This window comes from Dipodomys merriami, unplaced genomic scaffold (assembly GCF_024711535.1).
Source record: "Dipodomys merriami isolate MVZ:Mamm:240054 unplaced genomic scaffold, mDipMer1.0.p SCAF_21, whole genome shotgun sequence".
Taxonomy (NCBI): Eukaryota; Metazoa; Chordata; class Mammalia; order Rodentia; family Heteromyidae; genus Dipodomys; species Dipodomys merriami.
Window position 1 is genome coordinate 28,721,136 of NW_027203493.1, and position 24,533 is coordinate 28,745,668.

At 39.3% G+C, this 24,533-nt stretch overlaps 1 protein-coding gene across 2 annotated transcripts in view; it reads left to right on the forward strand.

Moving 5' to 3' along the window:
- Positions 1-20,889, forward strand: part of Hps5 (HPS5 biogenesis of lysosomal organelles complex 2 subunit 2) — a 35,298-nt gene extending 14,409 nt beyond the window's left edge. The window contains exons 10-23 of one of the 2 annotated variants that reach the window (XM_070032768.1): positions 1,155-1,333; positions 3,621-3,779; positions 5,016-5,202; positions 5,883-6,006; positions 7,207-7,356; positions 8,194-8,268; positions 8,551-9,128; positions 10,840-10,960; positions 11,151-11,306; positions 12,043-12,162; positions 12,638-12,751; positions 14,476-14,582; positions 17,914-18,184; positions 19,648-20,889. In XM_070032768.1, coding sequence (XP_069888869.1) covers positions 1,155-1,333; positions 3,621-3,779; positions 5,016-5,202; positions 5,883-6,006; positions 7,207-7,356; positions 8,194-8,268; positions 8,551-9,128; positions 10,840-10,960; positions 11,151-11,306; positions 12,043-12,162; positions 12,638-12,751; positions 14,476-14,582; positions 17,914-18,184; positions 19,648-19,708 — 2,402 coding nt within the window. In that variant the 3' untranslated portion in view covers positions 19,709-20,889. The other variant, XM_070032769.1, reaches the window with a different exon arrangement.
- The last annotated feature ends 3,644 nt before the right edge of the window (positions 20,890-24,533 follow it).

The following is a 24,533-nucleotide window of genomic DNA, read 5'->3' on the forward strand; positions in this document are numbered from 1 at the left end:
TAGCTTTTTAAGTTTTTTTTTATAACATGCTGGTAGATTGTTCATTGACTTTTAGAGTATTTTCCAACTTTGTAAAAAGGAGGGTAAAAGAAAGAAAATTTCTTACTGGTTTTCTCAACACTGATTTCTGGTGGATTAAATTCTTTAGGTATGTCCCTTGAAAACTAGGTTGTTAAGTCTCTTCAAGATGTTCTGCCAGGGGCGATGGCTCAGTGGTAGAGTGCTTGCCTTGCATGCATGAGGCTCTGGGTTTGATTCCTCAGCACCACATAAGCAGAAAAAGCCAGAAGTGGTGCTGTAGCTCAAGTGGTAGAGTGCTAGCCTTGAGCTGAAGGGCTGTCCCTTCAGGCTGTCCCAGAGCTCAGGCCCCTGACAAAAAAAAAAAAAAAAAAGAGAGATGTTCTGCCAAAGCCAGGCTTGTTTGTGGGTCCACAGAAATTGGGAGGCCAAAGCAGGAGAACTGCAGGATCTGGGACAGCCTAACTATATAACAATACCTTGTCTCAAAGAACAAACAGAAAAGCCAATACCAAAACCAAGATGTTCTGCTGAAACAGATACTTTCAAGACAGATACTTTTTGATGAATTATTTGTTGATTTACGTGCATGGTTAAAATCCATTCATGGAGCATCAAATTGTAAATCTTAGAAACGTTAGATCTAGCCCCTAATAAGGATTACACTCTTTTATACTCACAATTTTTTTCCACAGGAATTGCATTCTAAACATAGAGTTCTAGACCAGAGAGATGTGGTTCATTCTCCATCATTTATTCCTGATCTTTTTAGAAAAGCATTTAAAAATAAGAGCTTCTCATGAAATACAAGGATAAAAGTAGGGATAAAATTCAGTCAAGCCTTATGTAAGAATTTATTTATGTATTTTTTGGCTGTGGGGTCTGAACTCTGGGCCTAGCGCTGTCCCTCAGCTCTTCAGCTGAAGGCTAGTGTTCTACCTCTTGAGCCACAGTGCCACTTCCAGCTTTTTCTGCTTACGTGGTGCTGAGGAATTGAACCCAGGGCCTCATGCATGCAAGACAAGCACTCTACCATTGAGCCTCTTATGTAAAAATTTATTAAAATATTATCAGTCCTTGCAAAGAGGTATTTGGCTAACATCTCTGTATTTTTTGGTTTTTTGGTTTTTTGGTAGATATTCAGGATGTGGCTGTCTGCAAGAATGAGCTGTTTTGTTTGCACCTAAATGGGAAAGTTTCACATCTCTCCCTGTTGTCTGTGGAGCGCTGTGTGGAACGCCTGCTGAGGAGAGGCCTATGGGACCTGGCCGCTCACACATGCTGTCTTTTCCAAAATTCTATCACTGCCAGCAGAGTGAGTCACAACTTACCTAAGCATGTTCCTCATGGATTAGTAAAATCATTCTAGCTTGCAGGATTGTGTTCCAAAGTTGATTTATCTTGTCGTCGTTGTTGTTTTTTAGGCATGTTTGTTGTACTTGATTTTTTTTTCATATATACTTTTATTGTAAAAATACTACAGAGGGGTTACAGTTACGTGAGTAGGGTAATGGGTACATTTTCTATCGAGCATTGTTACCTCCTCCTTTGTTTTTCTCCTACCATCCCTTCCCTCCCCTAAAATTGAAAAGTTTGTTTTCAATATAGTGTCTTATACATCTCACTGTTACATGGGTCAACCTGCAATCTTTTTTTGTTTTTTCCCTTCCCTTCCCCAAATTATAAAAATGTATATACAAGATAGAGAACACCGAATCAAATACAGTAAAAACAGGGGTTATACCACGGGGGAAAAACATACAAAAGAAACAAAAGAATCACATAGTGCATATTAAGTACATTAAAATCAATAGCAAGCAAGAAAAAACCAATTGTGTCCCTGTCTTGGGGCTCATTTCGCTTAACATCATCTTATATGGTCATATGTATATAGCTTTTGACCTTTTCTGCTTGTTCTAGACATGTACTAGTCACTGCAAATAAGGGAAACCATGGGACCTATGTTTCTTTGGGCCTGTATTACTTCACTTAATATAATTTTTTCCAAGCCTTTCCATTTCCTAACAAATGGGGCAATGTCAGTCTTTCCGATGGAGGCATCAGAAAACTTAGATTTTTAACTCAGGGTCTCATGCTGTGGAGATAATACTGAGCCATACCTTCAGCCTTGTTTTTCTTTTTCTTTTTTTTTTTTTTTTTTGGGTCCGGTCGTGAGGCCTGAACTCTGGGCCTGGGTGCTGTCCCTCATCTCTTCAGCTCAAGGCTAGCACTCTACCATTTGAGCCACAGTGCCACTTCCGGCTTTTTCTTTTTCTGCTTATGTGGTTCTGAGGAATCAAACCCAGGGCCTCAAGGATGCAAAGCAAGTGCTCTTCCACTGAGCCACCTTCCCAGCCCCAGCCTTGTTTTTCACAGGTTATTTATTTATTTATTTATTTGGGTCTGGTCGTGGGGCCTGAACTCTGGGCCTGGGTGCTGTCCCTCAGCTCTTCAGCTCAAGGCTAGCACTCTACCACTTGAGCCACCGTGCCACTTCTGGCTTTTTTCTTTTTGCTTATGTGGTGCTGAGGAATCGAACCCAGGACCTCAGGCATGCAAGGCAAGTGCTCTACCACTGAGCCACCTTCCCAGCCCCTCACAGGTTATTTTTAAGATAAGGTCTTACTTTCTTCTCAGGTGTGTGCCTAATCTTCATCACACATGCTTTAAGGATTCCTGATCTTTCTGGGATCACAGGTACATGCTAACATGTCCACATTCCCTTCTTTTGAGATTCCTGCCTCGGCTGGCCTATCACTATGATCCTCTCAATCTCAACTTCCCATTTAGCTTGAGATGACAGATACATGCCACTGTATCCAGCTATATGTTGAGAAGAGGTCTTTCAAACTTTTCTGCCCAGGTTGGCCTTGAACCACAATCTTCCTGTTCTTAGCCCCCCAGGTAGCTGCGATTGTAGACATGATCTACTGCTATTCAGCTTAACTTGATTGCTTATCTTCATTAGCCCTGATATATGACTGGGGTTTGGTAATACATCCCAAAAGAAATCATGTCAGATACATTTAGAGGTGAGGAGGGTCGTAAGGAGTTTACACTTACAGTTTTTAAGACAATATCGAATCTGTTCAGAAATTTGTTTGAGTTTTAGAGCATGTTTTTAAGGAGTTGGTTGTGTAGATGGTAACTAAGAGCTAAATTCTTAATTCCTAAGAGGATTCTGATTAATTTTTTGATGGCTTATCTAAGTCTTTTCAGAGCACCTGTGAAGGTTTTTAAATTTTATTTTCTTTATTATTACTTTTTTTTTGGTACAGGTACTGGAGCTTAGATTCTGGACCTTGTAGTTTTGCTTGGCATTTTTATTCATGGCTGGTACTTTAACACTAAAGCCATGCCTCCATTCCAGCATTTTGGTGATTATTTTGAAGACATAGTGTTGAGGATTTTTCTGTTTGGGCTGGCTTCCAACCATAATTCTCAAATCTCCTGAGTAGCTAGGATACAAGCATGAGCCAGCTTGTGAAGATTTATTATATGTTAGGCGTCTTTCAACATTTTGGACATTTTAATATAGATTTAGTTACAGACATTAAGCTATCTCACTGTTTGGTTCTTCTTTTTGCTTAACCTTTAATTAGGCAAGAAAAACCTTGTCTGTAGATAAATTGGATCATTTGAAATCTCAGCTGGATCTTGCAACCTGTAGTGATCTAATTTCTCAATTGGAGGAATTGATTTTAAAATGTGAACCTTTGGATTCAGCCTGCAGCAGTAGAAGAAGCTCCATTTCATCACATGTAAGTTTTCTTTCTTTCTTTCTTTCTTTCTTTCTTTCTTTCTTTCTCTTTCTTTCTTTCTTTCTTTCTTTCTTTCTTTCGTTCTTTCTTTCTTTCGTTCTTTCGTTCTTTCGTTCTTTCTTTCGTTCTTTCTTTGGCTTGAACTCAGGACCTCATGCTTGCTTGGTTTGCTTGCTTGGCTGGTACCATACCACTTGAGCCATGCCTCTAGCCCAACTTTTACTAGTTACTTTGGTGATGGATTTTTTTCTGCTTGGACTGGCTTGTAACCAACATCTGGCTCTCAACCAGTGGTTATAGGTGTACGCTACTGGCGCCTAGCTATATTCTTGTTTTGAAAAGATTTTTGTTATAGAATAAGATTGTTTCACCTTAGACTATAGTTATACATCTCTAGTATCTCAAAGCTTGTCTTCCCCTCACCCCCATATAATACATTTAAAAAAAAAGCAGAAAACAGTGTGTTAGTTTTCTATCACACTGGCAAAATACCTAAGAAACAATTTATAAGGAAGAAAGGCTGATTTGGGCTTAAAATTTCAGAGGGGTCACTTATGGCTCATTGGGAGCATTAGTGTGGAATTTTGGCAAGGTAGAACATCACAGTGGAACAAATTGCTCACCTCATGACAGCCAGGAAGTAGCAGTAGGAAGGGGCTGGGGTCCCAAATACACTTTCAGTGACCTAACTTCCTGCCTCTAAGGGCCTCCTGAAAGTTTTACTCTCTCCAAGTAGTGCCATAGGTTAAGGACACAGTCTTCAACAAATGGGCCTTTGGGAGACATTCAAGACCCAAACTATAGCAGAATTTCTTTCAGGTATTGAATAACTGTTGGAAATTTAGGTGTTTCTTGAAGCTCCCTTTCATTTGGTTAGTGTTTATTATTTACTGTTCCCATGTGTGCCTTACATAGCTTCCACGCAAGTTAATTTTCTCCTAATTCATAATAGACACTTCATGCCATTTGAGTCTCATTGCAACTCAGGTTTGATCTCATTACTCTTCATTCTTAACTCCATGCTCTCTGAAGACAAGCTGGAGAAACACTGTGATACCACTAGCATGTTTGAGACTTCTAGTTTCCAGGTGCTTAAACATTTTTCACCAGTTTGTTCTAATAAGACATAATCATGTTACTTACTGACTTTGCACTTTAGTGTTGGTATTCTCTGAAAAGCTACATTGTACTCTAAAGGATAACTTTAATTATTTTGGGAATTCTTTTTATTTTTAGGAAAGTTTTAGCATCTTGGACTCTGGTATTTATCGAGTCATTAGTAGCAGAAGAGGTAGTCAGTCAGATGAAGACACTTGTTCCCTTCATAGCCAGACCTTCTCAGAAGACGAGAGACTTAAAGAATTCAATTTACACCATGAAGAGGACCAGCTGGATCAGGGTTGTGGCCCACATGGAAATGAAGGTGATGAATATGTCTTTTGTTGCTGCAAGTGAGAAGCAGTTATTTTCTACAAGTTCTGAGTGCCAGGATTGTCTTGTGGATAGAGTCTCTAAGAAGTGTAAATAATTTTTAGCTAATTGATAGGCTTTCCATCCAGACCTGTAGATCTACTTGCCATTAGAAGGGTAGGGAGCTTATATTTAGTTTTCTTTGTTTTTTAACCTTATCTTTTTAGTAATGTTTATAAAGTACTTAATTTTGATCTTATCAAAATGCTGAAGAGGTTAAGGAAGAAGATTATTAACAAAAAGAATGGAAAGATTTTATTCTCACTAACCAAATTATTTTCCATCAGGAATTGAAAAATTGCTACAGTTTTGGGGGCCATTGCCTTCTCTTTTCAATGTTCCAGTATTCGTGTGACTGAACTGTTGAGAAGAAATTAATAGAGATTGTAAACTTCCTTTTTGATTCAGGGTTAGTAGGCAAATGAAGGTACCCACCTAAGTGTTTTACGTGGACCATCCCATACCTTTTGTAAACCCGTGTTCACGCTCATTTGTATTTGAGTCAGTTGTGATTTTGGTATTGAATATTTTTGTTTCCTTTGATTTACTCATTTCAGAATTCCTTTAAGGTTTTTTTAAAAACTTCCATATAATTACTTTTTTATTTGTCTCCCACCCTATTCTATTCATTAGACAATGTTTCTCATAGTCCAGTGACATTTGAGACAGAAAAGAATGAAACTTTTCTTCCCTTCGGCATTCCATTATCATTTCGTTCTCCATCTCCTCTTGTGTCTCTTCAGGCTGTCAAAGAAAGGTAAACAAACCAATTAATTAGTCTTAACACTTAATTCCATTTCTGGTTTTACTTCCCTTATCACATTAGGCGCTTTGTGGTGGGATAGAAAGGCATTTTAAGTTATTTCTTCAGTTATTTCTTCTCATGGCCTATTAAAGTGAAGCTGTTGACTTCTCATTTTGAACCTCAGGGAACTGAGGGTTTCTCTTTGTTTGAGTAGCCAAGTGTGTAAGTGGTATGTGCAACCCACTTCTTCCAGACAGAAAAACATTTAAAAATCTATTTGTCCTTCATCACTAGTAGAACTGTTTCCTTGTGTTATTAGTCATTTCTTTTTTTTTTCTTTTTGCTTATGTGGTGCTGAGGAATTGAACCCAGGGCCTCAGGCATGCAAGGCAAGCGCTCTACCACTGAGCCACCTTCCCAGCCCTATTAGTCATTTCTTAATCCATCCTCAATTTCAGATCAGAATTGGAGATTTTTCAGAATTTTTTTCTACTTGCTCTATGGAATCAGTACTGGCATTTAAGTGTGAGAGATAAGACTTTTATGTAGCTACTTAAATGCTTATCACTGTCTTCTGGATATAATTTTTCAGTTGGTCTTGAAGGGTATGTTGTGAATAGTTGGGAACTAAGTTTCATGAACGAATTCTTTGCTATTCTATTGTTGTTAGGAATTATGATCATATGACTTAATTTGCCCAAGTTGATGGAAATCTTACAGACACAACAGAGTTAGAGACTTCTTTAACCTGACTCATTGGTTTCTCAGAACATTTTCCTAAGCAAAGTGAATCACTGTATTGTAAGTGTATTATGGACCTTGTGTGAACTATATATTTGATTACAGACGTTCCTATTATTATTATTGCGTGGCTTATACCAGTAATCTTAGCTACTCAGGAAGCTGAGATCTGAGGATCACAGCCAGGCAGGAAAGTCCATGAGACTCTTACCTCCAATTCATTACCAAAAAGATAGAAGTAGAGCCATGGCTCAAGTGATGGAGTACTAGCTTTGTTCAAAAAAGCTTAGGAATCGTGCCCAGGCACTGAGTTCAGGCCCTGGGTCTGGTACCAAAAAAACAAAACAAAACTATGAGTTTTTTGTTTAAGTCCAAGCTGACTTCCTAGAACTGATAGGAAGTCAGGTACTAAAGTTTTTATTCTTGGCAGTAATTTTTGTTTGCATTCGTATTTTTGGTATTTGCTTTCAGTGTTTCTAGCTTTGTACGTAAAACTACTGAGAAGATTGGCACCCTTCACACAAGCCCAGAGCTTAAAGAGATACCAGGGCCCAAAGACGAGGATCAATCATGTGAGGAGGAAGTAAGCTCAGTTGCCTGCCCACAGGAGAACAATACTGAGTAAGCTCTTGCATGTGAACCTGTGTTAAGTGGTAGGGGAACTCAATTGAAAGAAAGCCATAGGCTGAGACTGTCCTGCTGGAGAAAGCACATGGATGGTCTGCTACTGAAGGCTGTTGTGTAGCTTATAAATATTGTGAATTCCACAGATTAAAAAATCTTTTGAGCCTGGTGCTGGTGGCTCATACTATAATCCTATAATCCTGGCCTATAATCCTAGCAACTCAGGAAGCTGAGATCTGAGGATCGTGGTTCAAAGCCAGCCCGGGCAAGAAAGACCGTGAGACTCCTATCTCCAATAAACCACCAGAAAACCGAAAGTGGTGCTGTGGTTCAAGTGGTAGAGTGCTCACCTTGAGCTGAAGAGCTGAGGGACAGCACCCAGGCCCAGAGTTCAAGCCCCATGACTGACAAAACAGCAACAACAACAACAACAACATCTTTTGAATGAGTTTTAGCATGGTACCTCTTCCATCTTTCTCCTGTGCTAGACGCCCCCCTTTCTTGTATTTCATCAAATTTCTGGGATATCAGAGTTCTTTTAGGAAAAAGTAGGATGACTACAGAATTAGACCTTGTTTTTCCTCTGCTCCTAATTGGCATATAACTGAATAAGTCATTAATCCTCTCAAGCTTAAAAGATCTATGTTGCACTATTGCTTGATGAGTCAAAAGAGGGAATGTTTGATAAAGATAATTTGAGAAAGAAAAAAGAAACTCTTTAGGCAATGTAACCTGAAGTACAATACTTGCCACATAATAAGAGTGTATATGTATTTGTCTGGGAAAGCTCTGACGTCTTCTAACCTGGTATTTTTATTTTTTATACTTTTCTAGGGAAACAAAAGAGAAAACTAGTCAACCATCAGAAGACAGGTTCCAAGAGCTCACATCAGCCACAGCAGAAGCAATGTGAGTGTGAGTGAGAATTTTATAGCAAATGGGGGTTGTTTTCAGATCTCAACTATCATTGTCCTGAGGTGGCCTGGTTTGCCACTGAAATTCAAGAATTAGTAACATACTGAAGTCAGTGTTCTCTGTTGTGTTGTCTTGCTGACATACTTGTTATCTAGAGTTTAAAAGTTACATACTGGATGAACTTATTTTTATGAGTTAAGTTCCTTTAATATAAAATAATTTGTTTGGTAAAAATACGTGAAATATATTAATTTCATGCTTCCTTGTTTCATATAGAACCAAGCTACTGGACCCTCTGGTTTTATTTGAACCGAAGTCTCTGAGGATGGTTTTACGGGATTGGCTTTCACATTTAGAAAAAACATTTGCTGTTAAAGACTTTGCAGGCATTTCAGATACTGGCAATTTACTTGTGGAATCAAACCAGAGCATGCTACTGCTTTGTGAGTCACAAAAGGGAAGAATAGATGAAGATAATGAAGAAGAAAAAAGGGACTGCTTAGGTGTTGAAGAAACTGTTGGTCAAATAGCATGTGAGTCTGTAAGTAGTCTGAAGGAGCCATTGGATGACATTTTTCGAATATGTTCTCCATGTGCCATCCCAAACAGTCTTCAGAAGGATCTGGCTGAATTGATAACATTGTGTTTGGAGCTGAGTGTATTGAGTTCTACAGTCAAAAGCCCAGATGAATGTGTGGGACACATATTGCAACAGTGCTCTCCTGAAATTCTGGCTTGCCAGTTCCTAAAGAAGTATTTTTTCCTCCTGGACTTGAAAAGAGCAAAGGAGAGTATCAAGCTTAGTTACACTAACAGCCCTTGTGTTTGGAATACTTTTATTGAAGGATTGAAAGGTAATAATCAGTTTGCTTTATCAAAGGTAAACATATTAAGGTAGAGGTAATGACATTTTGGAGCTTTAGGATTTTAAAAAAAGGAAAGTTGCCTTTGGTCAGCCCTCTATTTTAATTCAGTGTTTCTTCAAACCTTGGTTTAACTTGCAACTACTCTATTACAAGAAATTAGTTTCATTTTTCTTACAGCCACATTCAGGAAATGATACAGCAATACTAGAGCACTTGGGGTTAAAGTTAAAAGTGTGTAAATGAAGATATATGAATGCAAGAAAACCCCTCATGTAATTTACTAACAGAAAATACATACTATATGTTGAATATGCTATATGCCATATAACATAATATGATAAACAGTTTTTCTGGTATCATGACCTCCTTACAAAAATCAGAGCACACAGGACTCTTCCATTTTACAGATGAGGAAACTGATTATTAGTTGCATAGGCTAAGTTGCTGTCATAAATATCTTACAGTGTAATAACTCAAATATAGTAGAAGAATGTATTTTTTGTTCATTTAATAGTCCAGGATAATTAGAAAAAAATAATGGCATTCGCGGGGAAATGAGTGGAACTAGAACAAATCATGTTGAGCAAAATAAGCCGTGATCAGAGAGACAAACAGCACATGATCTCCCTGATATACAAATGTTAAATTCAAATAAGAACAAAGTAAAAAGGACTCAGGAAACAAAGGACCTTTTCTTAATTTGTCATATTGTTTTTAGACGACTCTGTGTTCTTGACCCCACATATGGTATATACATATGCACATCTGAGGGAAGCTAGGGGGAGTGCACAGAATCAGAGGGAAATAGATGATAAAATACAGCAGAGGGGTCCATCAGCTGCACTGGACCAGGTGAACCTAGCAACTCAAGGACAGCGATGGGAGGGAGAGAATGAGTGAGAAAGAGGAAACAGCTTACACTAAGCAAAAGGAAAGAAATGTACATAGCACCCTATTTGGAAGAAATAGTTGTATTGTCAAAGTTTGTAGCGTTCACAGGCTTTATAGACCATGATAATGACAATTCGCCTTGTGAAGGTTAAAATGTGTTTGTGACTTTAGCTAAATTTCACTATTCCACAATATTGTAAAGTTTATGTAATCACTTAATCTCGATAAAGAATTAAAAAAAGAAGTCCAGGACAGTGAGCAGCTGTCTTCCATGTAGTAGCATTTCAAATTTCTTCTGCTACTTTAAGCTCCATTCTTCACAAGGTATCAAACTTGTGAATGAGGATGTCCTGCTGTGTTCAAGGGAAGGCAAGTAGAACATGTTCTTTGATAGGCCCAGCCTAGTGTTTTCCCTTTTTTCTGCCCACATTCTTTGGATTAGAATTCTTCCCCATAGTGCTTCCTAATTTCAGAGGAAACTGAAAAATGAAACCTGTTCATGTGTCCAATAGGAAGAGATTAGGATTACAAATTAGAGGATAGCCTGGACTACATATCTTAAAAAACAAACCAAATGATAAATTTTAAAACAAAAAAAAATACAATTTACCTATCTATCCCAGTTGAATTTTAAGGCCCTTGAAAGTAGAAAATACATCTTGTTCCCCTTTTTGTATCTCTACTGCAATGCTTAACAGTGGACCTTGTATACCACAAGTGCAAGACTAATGGACATTGAATGCCTATGTTCCTATATTGAATATTTGCAGCTGAAAGGTAAAGGAAAAGGCCATGCTTTATCTTTCAGAAATGGCAAGTTCTAATCCTACACATACGGAAATGGGAGAAGGAGACCTACCAACAAGATTAAAGTTGTTAGAAGCCTCAGTTCCTTTTGATAGTCCGCTGTTGATTGCTTATGCTTCCTGGTATGTTTTCCTAATTGTTCTTTATAGCAGCTAAAGCACATGCATTTCCTTGTGTCTTAGCCTCTACAGTTTTACTCATTTGCAAATTGGACAGCTTCATATTTATATATTTTCATTTCTAGAGAGTACTTAACCAAGTTATGTGACCCCACTGAAGTTGGTGACCAATGTGTTCTGTTTTCAAATGCAGGTTGTATGAGAAGTTTGGGGAATCTGCCCTGCGATCCTTAGTCAGGTTCTATCCATCTATTTTGCCTTCAGATGTCATGCAGCTTTGTCATCAGCATCCTGTTCAGTTTTTGGCCTATTTAGACAATCTGGTGAAATCAAGGCCTGAAGATCAGAGGTGAGAAGGAAGGCATTTTCTCTCTTCCTTTTCATAGGGCATTGTTTCTCTTTCCTTAATAGTCGTCCCATTTTTCTCATTAACTATCACAAAGTTGAGTCACCTAGTGTGGATTTGTGGAACATGAGTCTTCTGTCATTCTGCCCCACTTCACAACACATATCACCAAGTATCATACTTCTTTATATCTTCCTCCTTCCTCAGATTCTAAGATCATCAGTGTAAAATAAAACCCTTGATTCAGAGCTGAGGCTAAAAGAGACAAGCTTCTTATTGTTTATGCAGTGAGGGCATCTGCTATCACCATTTCATTGACATACCCCAGCCTTTTGTGGCTTGACTTCAGCTCCAGTGCCATGCTTTTCCTTTCAGATTGTTTTATCATTTCCAGTCATCTCTATGGCTGTGAACTCTCATTTGCTTATTAGGATGGCAACTTCCTTTTCTTTTTTCCTTTCGGTCTTTTCGTACTTGCCATACTTTTATTTATCCTTTATTTTTGTTTAGTTTCACTTTTTAGCCCTTTGGCCTTTTCCTTATTATCTATTATCTATTAACTATTTATTTAGAAGACTTAAATATTCACCAACATTTCAAGACATTTTGTAATAGAAGAGTTTTCAAGTTATTCATCTGTTGTATTGCTATGATCCCTTCATCTTGTTTTCTTCATACCCCCACACTTGGTTTCTTCTCATGAAACTTGGTGAATTTTTTCTCCTCAACTTTCTCTCAGGTCATCCTTTCTTGAGTCCCTTCTACAACCAGAATCTTTAAGATTGAATTGGTTGCTTTTGGCAGTGTCCCATGATGCTCCACCCAGCACAAGCACTATGGATGATGAAGGACATCCCAGGTACAGAAAGATTGCCAATAAATTTCTAGATATAACTTGATGAAGATTTTTCTAATATTTATTTGCAGAATTAAACACGGATACTTTTATCAGATACATGTTTTCCTCTGGGGAAAGTTTTTTTTTAAGTCCTTCAAAAGTCTGTCTTATTTGTTGTATGTCTAGGCAAAAGGTCTAGATGGATAGTATATGAGAGTTATGGGATTATGGACTTCTTTTTCCTTCTTTTTGGTTCTAGGATTGAACCCAGGGCCTCCTGCAAGCACTCAAATACCAAGTCATAGTCCTTTTCCTAAATTTCTGTTTTTCTTTAAATTAATACATTATAGGAAAAGTCACTATTTCTAATTTTTCAAAAGCCAAAAATAAATGTTGGAAAAATAGAATAATGGACTAATTAAACTAATTAAACTAGTCTTGCCTGTCAGATGACTAAATAAACCCTCTGGTTTACTGACACTTTTTCCTTTCACAGGCCTCACTCACACTTGTTTTCCTGGGGTTACAGCCAACTGATTCTTCATCTAGTGAAACTTCCTGCAGATTTTACAACCAAAGAGAAAATGACTGACATCTGCAAGTCTTATGGGTAAGTGAGAACTTCCACAAACGCTAAAGTTAGTATCAGAATCATTTCAGTGGATAATGTTGTGGTGAAGGGCCAGAATTGATTTGCTTCATTACTTAAGAATTCCATTTGCTAAAAGTACAGTATGTGATAGTAGAGTAGACATCTTTTCCTTTTATTTTTGTGGGTGTAGGAGAAACTATATCTTGCTAGTTCTTTTCTACTCCCTCTGCTTTACTTGCTAGCCCCAGTTCTCAGGTATGTAGATAATGTTTCATTAAGCACTAGCACCGGATTATGTGACCAGTTACAATTTATACAGATTTCAAGAAGGGAGAGATGTGAATAGCCTCAGTAGAGTCCCTGGTGAAAGACTCAGGGGGAAGGTGAGATTTAGGAGGCAAGTCCTTTGAGGACTGGTGGGATCTGCATCTGTGAAGCAAATCTGCAAAGGAGGATTGTGGGTACAGTGAGAGGAACAGTAAGAATAATGACATTGTTTGTTTCTTCTTGCTTGGTGATGTCTTACAACGTCACCTGGCTTATAATTTTTCAGGGACCTTTGTCTTTCTTTTCCCTCATTTTGCCTAATTCATGCTTTTTGTGTATTTGTTATTGGACAATAAAGGGTGGAACTAGAAGGTGATGTGTGATAAATGAAGCGGGACCTTGAAAGGTGCTCAGAAGAATTTAGTTACCAGTACAGACCCATTTGTACTTTTTGGTACAAAGATGTCTTAATGGAACTAGAATTTCCTAGAGATCATTTCTGGTATCATAATTGAGGAAGACTAGAGAAAAAAATGCCTGTAGGAAGCTGTTGTGTTCATTCAAGATGGGTGATTAGTATGGTGGCAAAAGGAGCACATCCAAGGGACATTTTGAAAAAAAATGAGTGAAACTTGTTGATACAGCAAATGAAGGAAAGGAAAGATGGAGAACTTCAAGGTTTGCATATTTGGGGAAGTATGCTATTTTTGTATTGAAGCTTAAAGTTTACCGTGTGTGTGTGTGTGTGTGTGTGTGTGTGTGTGTGTGTGTGTGTGTGTGTGTGTGTGTGTGTGTGTGTGTGTGTGTGTGTGTGTGTGTGTGTGTGTGTGTGTGTGTGTGTGTGTGTATAAAGCTTAAAGTTTACCGTGTGTGTGTGTGTGTGTGTGTGTGTGTGTGTGTGTGTGTGTATAAAGCTTAAACACTCATAATTGCTGCTTGGATCCAAATATCTCTGGCTTTTGTATTTTATAAAAGCTCAGGTTTAAAAAAAATTACACTAGATCAGCTATACATAAGATGTTTGAAATACAAATATGTCAGTTGAAAATCTGATTAAAAATTATGTTTACCATCACCTGATATGGAAAAAATAACTTGTATTGTCAAAGCTCATAGAATTCACAAACTGTATAGACCATGAAAATGACAGCTTGCCTTGTGAAGATTAAAATGTGTTTGTGACTTTAACTAAGTATCACTATTCCCCAATACTGTGAAATCTGTGAAATTTATGTAATACCTAATCTCTATTAAAGAAAAAAAGTGAGAGAGATGGGTGACAATGTTGTCAGACACTTTTTACTCATATACTGTTTTGTAGAATGGAAACTTCTTTGTACAACTACTTAAAGACAATAAAAAATTATGTTTACTTTTAAATAAATAGCCATATGTGGCTAGCGTCTGTTGTGTTAGTGTGCTTCTGGGTAAACTCACTGCCTCTTATTACTTTCTTCAACTTGATCTCTTCAAAGTTTCTGGCCTGGATATCTTACTCTCTGTTTGGAGCTGGAGAGGAGAAGAGAGGCCTTCACCAACCTTGTGTATCTGAATGATATGAGCCTGATGGAAGGAGACAATGGTGTGTAAATCTCAACTGGTTGGTTACTCTTGGTTGGAGTATTTTACAAGTCTCTCCATATTTTTGAATAAAGAAATCTGGTGAACATTTCAAGAATTACACACACACACACACACATACACACACACACACACACACACACACTTCTAACTAGTTGGTTACTCTTGGTTGGAGTATTTTACAAGTCTCTCCATATTTTTGAATAAAGAAATCTGGTGAACATTTCAAGAATTACACACACACGGGCTGGGAAGGTGGCTCAGTGGTAGAGCGCTTGCCTTGCATGCCTGAGGCCCTGGGTTCGATTCCTCAGCACCACATAAGCAAAAAGAAAAAAGCTGGAAGTGGCGCTGTGGCTCAAGTGGTAGAGTGCTAGCCTTGAGCTGAAGAGCTGAGGGACAGCGCCCAGGCCCCAGAGTTCAAGCCCCACGACCGGACCCCAAAAAAAAAAAAAAAAAAAAAAAAAAAAAAAAAAAAAAAAAAAGAATTACACACACACACACACACACACACACACACACACACACACACACTTCTAACTAGTTGTCCATGTTGTGGGTTTTAAACATCTGCACCTTTGAGTATATTGTGAATTTTTTCTATTTAATGAACACCTACTACATTTTGAGTAATAATATATGATGTAATATACTTTATGTTTTCCATATGCTTTTCTATTTATTTTTTGTTCTTGTTATTGAACTTGAGATTGAACCTAGGGCCTCGCAGCACTTTCACTTAAGCAAAGCCCTTTTTTGGGGTTGGGGTACCAGTACTTAGGTGTGAGTCACTGGTACCAGCTTCATTTTGAGCTAGAATCTTTTAAAGTTTGCCTTGACTTGGTGATACTCCTGTCTCCCTGGGATTACAAGTGAGTACTCCCATGTCTTGTTGGCCCAGATGCTGTCTACACGTACTGTTTTAAAAGAAATAATAAACACTTGGGGTATTTGCTGTTATTTTCACCTTCCAGAACTTCCAGATGTTATGATTGAGGCAGAGAGAGGACAACTAGTAAATGCTGGACCTGGTGTTCAGACCAGGCCTATCTTAAAACTTTTTTTTAAGTGCCAGTCCTGAGGCTTGGTCATTGTCCCTGAGCTTTTTTTCCTCAAGGCTAGCACTCTACCACTTAAACCATAACTCCACTTCCAGCTTTGGTTTTGCTTTTTGTTGTTTTGTTTTGGTAGTTAATTGGAGGTAAAAAGTCTCATGGACTTTCTTTCTCTGGCTGGTTTTGAACTGCTCTCCTTAGATCTGAGCATCCTGAGGATTAGTCTTGAGCCACTGGCATCCAATTTCAAAGTTTTGCTTTAATTTAGGTTTTTTTTTCTTCTGAATCTTAATTGCCTAACCATGCAGTGAAAAAGTAGAGCTTAGAGCCCAGGTTGTAGAACATTTGCCTAGCATGCACAGACTTTGAGTTAAATCCCTAGCTTTGGAGGAAAAAAAAGGTAGAGCTTATTAACATGAATAGCACTCACATTCCCTAAAGCTCTCTCTGGAATTTTACTTTTTAGTTTATCTTTTAACATGTTCTGATGATAGCCAGAAGGCCAGGAGACCTGATTTTTTCTTTTTTTCTTTTTGTTAGCTGTGGGGCTTGAACTCTGGGCCTGAGCACTGTCCCTCAGCTCTTCAGCTTAAGGCTAGCGCTCTACCACCTGAGCTACAGTGCCACTTCTGGTTTTCTGGTGGTTTATTGGAGATAAGAGTTTCATGGAGGGGCTGGGAAGGTGGCTCAGTGGTAGAGTGCTTGCCTTGCATGCCTGAGGCCCTGAGTTCGATTCCTCAGCACCACATAAGAAAAAAGCCAGAAGTGGCGCTGTGGCTCAAGTTTAGAGCGCTAGCCTTGAGCTGAAGAGCTGAGGGACAGTGCCCAGGCCCAGAGTTCAGGCCCCACGACTGGACCAAAAAAAAAAAAAGTTTCATGGACTTTCCTGCCCGGGCTGGCTTTGAACCTCGATCCTCAGATCTCAGCCTCCTGAGTAGCTAGGATTACAGGCGTGAGCACCAGTGCCTGGCTGAGACCTGATATTTGAAGGCAGTCCATCTTGCATTTAGAAAGATAGATATGGCCATTTTTGTTTATTTATCTCAGTGAAGAGACTCAAATACTTCACCCAGAGGCATATAAAATCCTTTACTATAGCCTTTTTTGTGTCTGTTGGCACAGAACAGGCATAGGTTAGGACAGAATCCAGAAGCCAGCTGACTAGCCAGCTTTAGCTATAGACATCACAACTCCAGTTGCAATTACTTAGATCATCTTGGGGTCAGCCAGATTTATAGGGCTTGAACTATAAATACTTGCTTTAAACAAAAAACAGAGAAGTTAAGATGCAAATAAATGGTTTGTTTTTAAACATAATATTTTTATTACTAGAAAATGGAAAATTCAGGAAGCATGAAGAAAATAAGTATCACTTAAAGTCCTCCTCTCCCAGATGAAAGTACTTCTATTTTTGAGCATAATGGTGCCAAAGTTGAGTTCTTCTTACCTTTGTTTTATTCAGTAGGGTTTTTCTCTTTGATACGGCTCCCTTCCCAAGAAGTATATCAATCACTGTGCAGGCATGAACCTTGCATTGCCCAATGTCTTATCTCCATCAACTTCTTTGTCTATACTATCACCACTTGTCTACTATCTATCTGTCTCAAACTATCTATCTGGCTTCCGTTTGTGCCCACTTTGAACCGATTTGGCTTCCCTCTTGTAATTGTTTTGCACTGAACTCACAATGGAGTTCATATTCCTAAGTGTGTCCTCCAGGCCTGGCCCTACCATCTCATCCTCACTACTGCCTTTGTGCTCTCAGGTAATTTCTTGATTTCAAGTTCTTTCCTGTGTCACAAATGCAGATCCCTTCCCCTCCATTCCTTCCTTGTACCTGCTCCAAGTTTGTGCCTTCTATAGACCACATGCATGTGTCCTCTAAGCTTGTCTCATCTTTCAACTTTTGGCTTAAATGTCACTCATAGGGTTTTTCTCTCTGATGATTCCTTGTCCTTTTCCTTCATAGTACTTAGCACTGAGATGAGTATGTATTCATTTATACGGTTAAGTTCTGTCTTTACTGGCGTATACTCAGTGCCAAGATTAGATTGTGCCCATTTTGTTTTATTGTCTATCCAGGCATTTTGAAGCAAATTTTGAATTGTTTATTTGACAGATGTTTACAAATATTTTACCAGTGTTAATGTGAATATACCATTGTATTTAGTGCATTTATGTTTTAGTATTAAACATTTTCACAGTTTTGACCATATCCTCTATGCAGACAGTATGCTGGAAGTGAGCAGAGCCAGTATTTTTTCTATGTGTTTATAGGTTGGATCCCAGAAACTGTAGAGGAATGGAAGCTTCTCCTACATCTCATACAGAACAGGAGCACAGGACCAGTTCCACAAGAGTCACTCAATGGGACCTTCAGTGATGGGCCTGCCCCCATCACCATGGAGAATGTGGCGCTCTTGTTAGCAAAGGCCATGGGCCCTGATCGGGCCTGGTCACTGCTACAGGAATGTGGTCTGGCCCTTGAGTTGTCAGAGAAGTTTACCAGAACCTGTGATATCCTGAGGATTGCTGAGAAAAGGCAGAGGTAATGCTATTCTGTCATGCCCCTCCTCATGGTGCTTGGAGAATGTAGAAGCCACAGATAGTTTTACATTCAGTCTCCTTTCCACAGAGATGCAAGAGAGAGAGAGAGAGAGAGAGAGAGAGAGAGAGAGAGAGAGAGAGAGAGAGAGAGAGTGAGTGTGTGTGTGTGTGTGTGTGTGTGTGTGAGAGATCTGGGCTTGAACTTAGGACCTGTGCTCTGTCCCTGAGCTTTTTTACTCAAGACTCACTGTTTACCACTTGAACCACAGCTTCACTTCTAGCTTTTTTAGGGGTTAACTGGAGATAAGAGTCTCACAGACATTTTTGCCTGGGCTGACTTTGAATGGTGATCCTTGACTCTCAGCCTCCTGAATAGTTAGGATTACAATCACTGGTACCTGGCTTAGAGATGGAGTCTTCCAGGCTTTTCTGCCATATCCTGACACCATGTCCAATCTCAGCCTCCTATGTAGCTTGGGATGATAGACTCATGTCACTGTGCTCAGCCATGGGTCAAAAAGGTGATCTTATGAACTATCTAGGCTGGTCTCAAACCATGATCCCCCTGTTTTCAGCCTTCCAAGTAGCTAGGGTTTATAAGCATGAGCCACTGGTCCTTCCCTAGAATTTCTTTCCTTTTTATGTCTGAATAATACCCCATTACATTCATCTATCTGCCAAAGATCATGTGGTTGATTCTACTTTGTGGCTATTATATATAATGCTGCTATGAAAATGAATGTACACTTGGATGTGGCGCTGTAGCTCAAGTGTTAGAGCGCTCACCTTGAGTTGAAGAGCTGAGAGACAACGCCCAGTCCCAGAGTTCAAGCCCCACGACCGACAAAAAAAAAACAAACTATATAGAGAAAATGAATGTACACATATCTCTTTAAGACCCTGCTTTCATTTCATTTGAAATATACCCAAAAGAAGAGATTCCATGCTGTTTTCCATAATGGCTGTGTTACTTTACATTTCTACCAACAGTTCACAATGATTCACATTTCTCTCTGTCTTAGCTAACTCATGTCATATACATGTGTATATATGAGGGTGTATTTAAAATAGTAGCTATCCTAATCCTATTGTATACAAGCTACTATCTCATTGTGGTGATGATTTACATTTTCCTAGTGATCAGTCATCTTGAACATCTCTCATATGCTCCTTGGCCATTTGCCATTTTGAGAATAATTAAGTCCTTTGCCAATTTCAAAATCAGGTTATTTGTTCTTTTTTTGTTGTTGAATTTCCTTATATTCTAGGTGCTAACACTTATCAGATATGATTTGTAAATATTCTCTCTATTCCAGAGGTTACCTTCTCATTTAGTTGATTTCAACTTGAGTCTTCTAATGGGAAAGATCAACCTTCTGAATCTTCTAAGTGTAGATTTAAGATTTTTTTTTATGATCAATAATTAAAGATAAATTTGTGTGTTTCTTTTCTTTGTAATTCCAGAGCCTTGATACAAATCATGCTTGAAAAATGTGATCGGTTTCTCTGGTCTCAGCAGGCCTAATGGAGGATTTGGCAGATTGTGATAATGTTTTGGAAAACAAAAACAAAAACAAAAAAAAGCAAAAATTCATGCTTCTGAACCTTCTGAGTGCATTTGTTACTGAAGGAAAGGTATCACTCCCAAACCCTGTCAAATTGTGGGGGCTACGCTTGTTAGTGTCTATATCGTGACATTTGCGGCTCTGTGACCTAAGTGTTTCTCAACCAAAGTTTGTAGCTGCATAGTATTTATTCTAATATATGATAATATTTGCTCATTGCTAGTGATTTGGGGGGAATTACTTTCTATTATGATCCTGTGTTGGGACGAGAAGAAGCTCTTTGTTAAACGAAGATAATGTTATTAACCAGAGTTGTGTTCTTTTATATCTTGTTTAAGGCAGTCTAGAAATTACTAAAACAGATAGGGCCTAGAATAATGGAATTGTCACATCTAACAAAATACTGGAGATTTTTTTAGATATTTAAATATAATTGCCCATAGCTATATTGAGCTAATTTATTTTTCCTCAGTATTTATTTGACATTTTCTAATCTGAACCTATATATGGTGGACTGATTTATTACTGGAAATATGTTTTTGTAATCTTTCCTAAACAGAGTACCTGAAGAGAATCATGCACTTTGTGTGTGTGTGTGTGTGTGTGTGTGTGTGTGTGTGCGTGTGCACAATGTGCACATGCATGCGGTGGTACTAGGGCTTGAACTCAGAGCCTCAAACTCTTGCTCAGCTTTTTTGCTCACAGCCATGCCTCCTCTTCCAGCTTTTTGCTGGTTCATTAGCGATGGAATCTCACAGGCTTCTGCTTGGACTGGCTTTCTTGAACGATAATTCTCAGATCTCAGTTTCCTAACTAGCTAAGATTACAGGCATGAGCCACAGGTGCCTGGTTGTTCATGCACTTTTAAAATTATTTTTAAAAAGTCATACTAGAAGAAAACTAAATACTAATAAAAGCTGTAACAAGTGCTTGTGTTATTTAAGTTTTGTAACTATGTTGTCATTTGTCAAACTCCTGTAACATAGGTATGTTATATTAGTAATAAATGTAAAAGCTGATGAATAGATCATAGTCGTGAGCTTTATTTCTGAGCAACTTGCAGGAAAATTTGGGTAAACCCTGGAATAAAGTGTTGAATGCATTAAATGAGGCAACTCTTTCCATTTATAACATGGATGTAAATTAATATCATACATGATACCTGAATGTTACCTGACTAGGCATATTGATGAGGTTGTCAGGGAAAGGAGCCTTCCCCAAGTTAATGAGAACTTTGAGAAGTGTGGGGAAATCTTCCCATTAACATTGCCTGGGCTTTGACTATACTTGTTATGTTGATGTGCATTTGTAGCAAGATACAGGCCTTCACTATCAGCCTTATTCAGACACAGTGGCTAAGAGGGCCCAAGGAAATCACATGGTAAGCAGGAAATACTGTATAATCATTTCCCTAAAGTTCTTCCTGGGGCACGCTGAAGCAGTCCTCATTTACCAGAGAGTACACACAGAAAGAGATGGCATAACAAACACAAACCACATCACCTGAATTCATCTATCAAGGCAAACAAAAATGCACATCAATATAAACTTGAGCTGGGGTGCATGACATGGTAATTCTCCCCTCTGAAAGTACCTTTAGCCTATACTTTCACTATTCTTCATCTTATCTCAAAGCTTTCATGAGATGAGATCCTGTGCTGACAGTCCCATTGGGAATACAGCTGGAGTTCCTGCAAACTCCCTGGGAACCCACCCACGTGGGGCAGCCATAAAAGACCGATGAGCTCCCTGGAAGGCTTGGACTACTTCTGAATTTCCAGGAAATCTGGCTGTACCACATCCTTGGTAGCACTAAAACTCCCTAGGGTGAGTCACTGGGTGTCTTTCACAGGAAGCAAGAGAAGCCTGACACATGGGACTAGGAAGTCTTTATATCCTACTTGTTTCTCCTGTGCCCTCTACTGACTGACAAAAGATTCATATGCACATTAATATGGGGAGCAGCTCCCTTCCTACCCTCCAGAGCCATTTGGATATCCATAGCATCATTTGTAGGCCATAGGAAATGATCAGTACAGGTGAGGGAAGCTATAGCACATATGCCTGTCTTGCACCAAATAATGTTGTGTGCCATAATAAGGACCAGTCATTCTCCATCTCTTATGGCACTCAAAGAAATGGATAACTGATACACCTTCCTAAGGCCTCAATTCTTTGTGGGGAATGGACAAATGTTAGTCCCGTTACTGTCAAAAAGGCTGGAAACATATAGGAAGCAGGCTACCCAAGAAAAGGAGCCAGACCATGGGCAGGAACTAGAAAGAAGGGAGAAAGAAAACAGAAATATTCATGGACAGTTCAGTCACCCTCTTATGTGATTTGTGAGGTAGGACCTTTCACAGCAGTTTCAGGCCTTCCTTCCCAGAGCAAACAGCTCAGCTTCACCTGGGAATGAGATTGTTCTTCTCTGAGTAACTGACAATATTCCTAACCCTTGTAACCTGTTTTAAACTCCTATCCAGTCTGCCACATTGGGCCACACAACCTGAGACAGTGACTCAACCTGAAGGAAGGCAGTATGCCTATAACAATAGCCACAGAGTATGGCCCTACTCCCATTTCTGCTCAAGAACCTGTGGCTTTTGATGAACATTGCAGAAGTTTCTAGAACATGCGACAGACCACTAGATACATCTGAGAAGTGTGAACCAAAAGGAAAAGAGGAGAGAGCTAGCACAGCATCGGTTCAATCACAGCCTTTGGAAAGCTGGATTTATTGTTTTATTATCATATGCAGGATGTTGTTCAGAAATCTGGAGTGCTCCAGACTTGATGGCAGGATTGCTTTAGGACAGAGATATGTACTTTCCTATATATCCACCGGGGGGCAGCGCAACAACATGGTGAACCTGTACTATGTTTATAGGATCAATGAAAAAAAGTGTTTTGCTCTCTCTCTTTCCCTCTCCCTCCCTCCCCCCCTTGGCTCTCTCTTTTCCTCTTCTTCCTTCCCTCTCTCCCTTTTTTCCCTATACCCTCTCCCTCTCCTGTCTTTCCTCTCTTGTCTTGGACATTGTCTCTGAGCTGTTTTGCTTAAGGCTATCACTTGAGCCACAGCTCTACTTCAGCATTTTGGTTGTTAATTGAAGATAAGGGTCTAACAAGAGTTTCTTGCTTGGGTTGGCTTTGAACTATAACCCTCAGAGCTGTAGGTGTAAGCTACTAGCACCCAACTGATATGTAAACTTTTTCTTTTCTTTCTTTTTTTTTTTTTTTTTGGTCAGTCATAGGGCTTGAACTCTGGCCCTGGGTGCTGTCCCTCAGCTCTTCAGCTCAAGGCGAGCACTCTATCACTTGAGCCACAGTGCCACTTCCTGTTTTCTGGTCATTTATTCGAGATGAGTCTCATGGAGGCGGGGCAGTGGGGAGAGATGGGGAGGGATGGCAAGGGGAAACAAAGAGGAGGCAACAATGCTTGATAAGAAATGTACTCATTACCTTGTTCATGTAAATATAACCCCTCTGTATGGTATTTTCACAATAAAAAATAAAAAAGTGAAAAAAAAAGTCTCATGGATTTTCCTGCCTGGGCTGGCTTTGAATAATGATCCTCAGATCTCAGCCTCCTGAGTAGCTAGGATTACAGGTGTGAGCTACTGGCACCCGGCTGAACTTTTTTTTTTTTAATTAAAAGGTGCCTATATAGTTTATTTTTTGATAAATTATAAGTATAAATATACATGAAAGATAACAGCAATATATATGTATGTATATAATGAGTAATGTGAGCTTTTCACACGTTGGTGAGTGCACACTCACAAAGGACAGGAACACACAGAAACTACAAAATAAAAAAGTTCCAGGGGCTGGGAAGGTGGCTCAGTGGTAGAGCGCTTGCCTTGCATGCCTGAGGCCCTGGGTTTGATTCCTCAGCACCACATAAGCAAAAAGAAAAAAAGCTGGAAGTGGCGCTGTGGCTCAAGTGGTAGAGCGCTAGCCTTGAGCTGAAGAGGTGAGGGACAGCGCCCAGGCCCAGAGTTCAGGCCCCACTACTGGAACCCCCCCCAAAAAAGTTCCATATGATAGCTTCATGACAATCAGTTTCATATTTATTAATTTGTCATGTTAATGGCTGTAAAGAAGTTCCTGGTGTCATATATATATATATATATATATATATGACTTTATATAAAGTTTATATAAATTTTAGTATCTAGATTTTAATGCACATAAGCAGGATTCTGAATTAAACACCTAGGCATCTTCCTGACAAACTCCTTTTGTGTAAAAGTGTCACTGGCTGTGTGTGACACACCACTGAACACATGCTGTCTGTCGGGTGGGATAGGGGCCCAGCTGGGCCCATCAGTTCAGAGTCATAGGCCACTGTGTCTTGGGGCTTTGTGGGGGAATGGAAGCTGAGTGTAACAAGAAGTAGAGACTTTTCACTGTTACACAAGAAAAGGCTCCCCACCATTGCAAGATGCCTGGAAAGGGTGACTTAAGGGTTGGAAGTGTGGGAACTGAAGGTATCAGGAGGACTTCAATCAGATGACCCTCTCCTGTGGGCGGAGGGGGAGGAGCATCCCCATGCACACCAGGGTTCAGAGCAACCCTGATGATGTCCAAAGGCAGAGAACTACAACCACCAGCCCAGGCAAGAAAGCAGCTTCCAGGCACGGCTTTTGCTTCAAAGTTAGGGCATTGCCACATGCCCAAGGCTGAAATCCCTAGAGTCCTTAAGCTCAGGTCATGTAAAATTTTTAAAGTAGAGAAATCCATGAGAAGTTGGCAACTTGTAACAGAATTCTGCTCTATTTTACA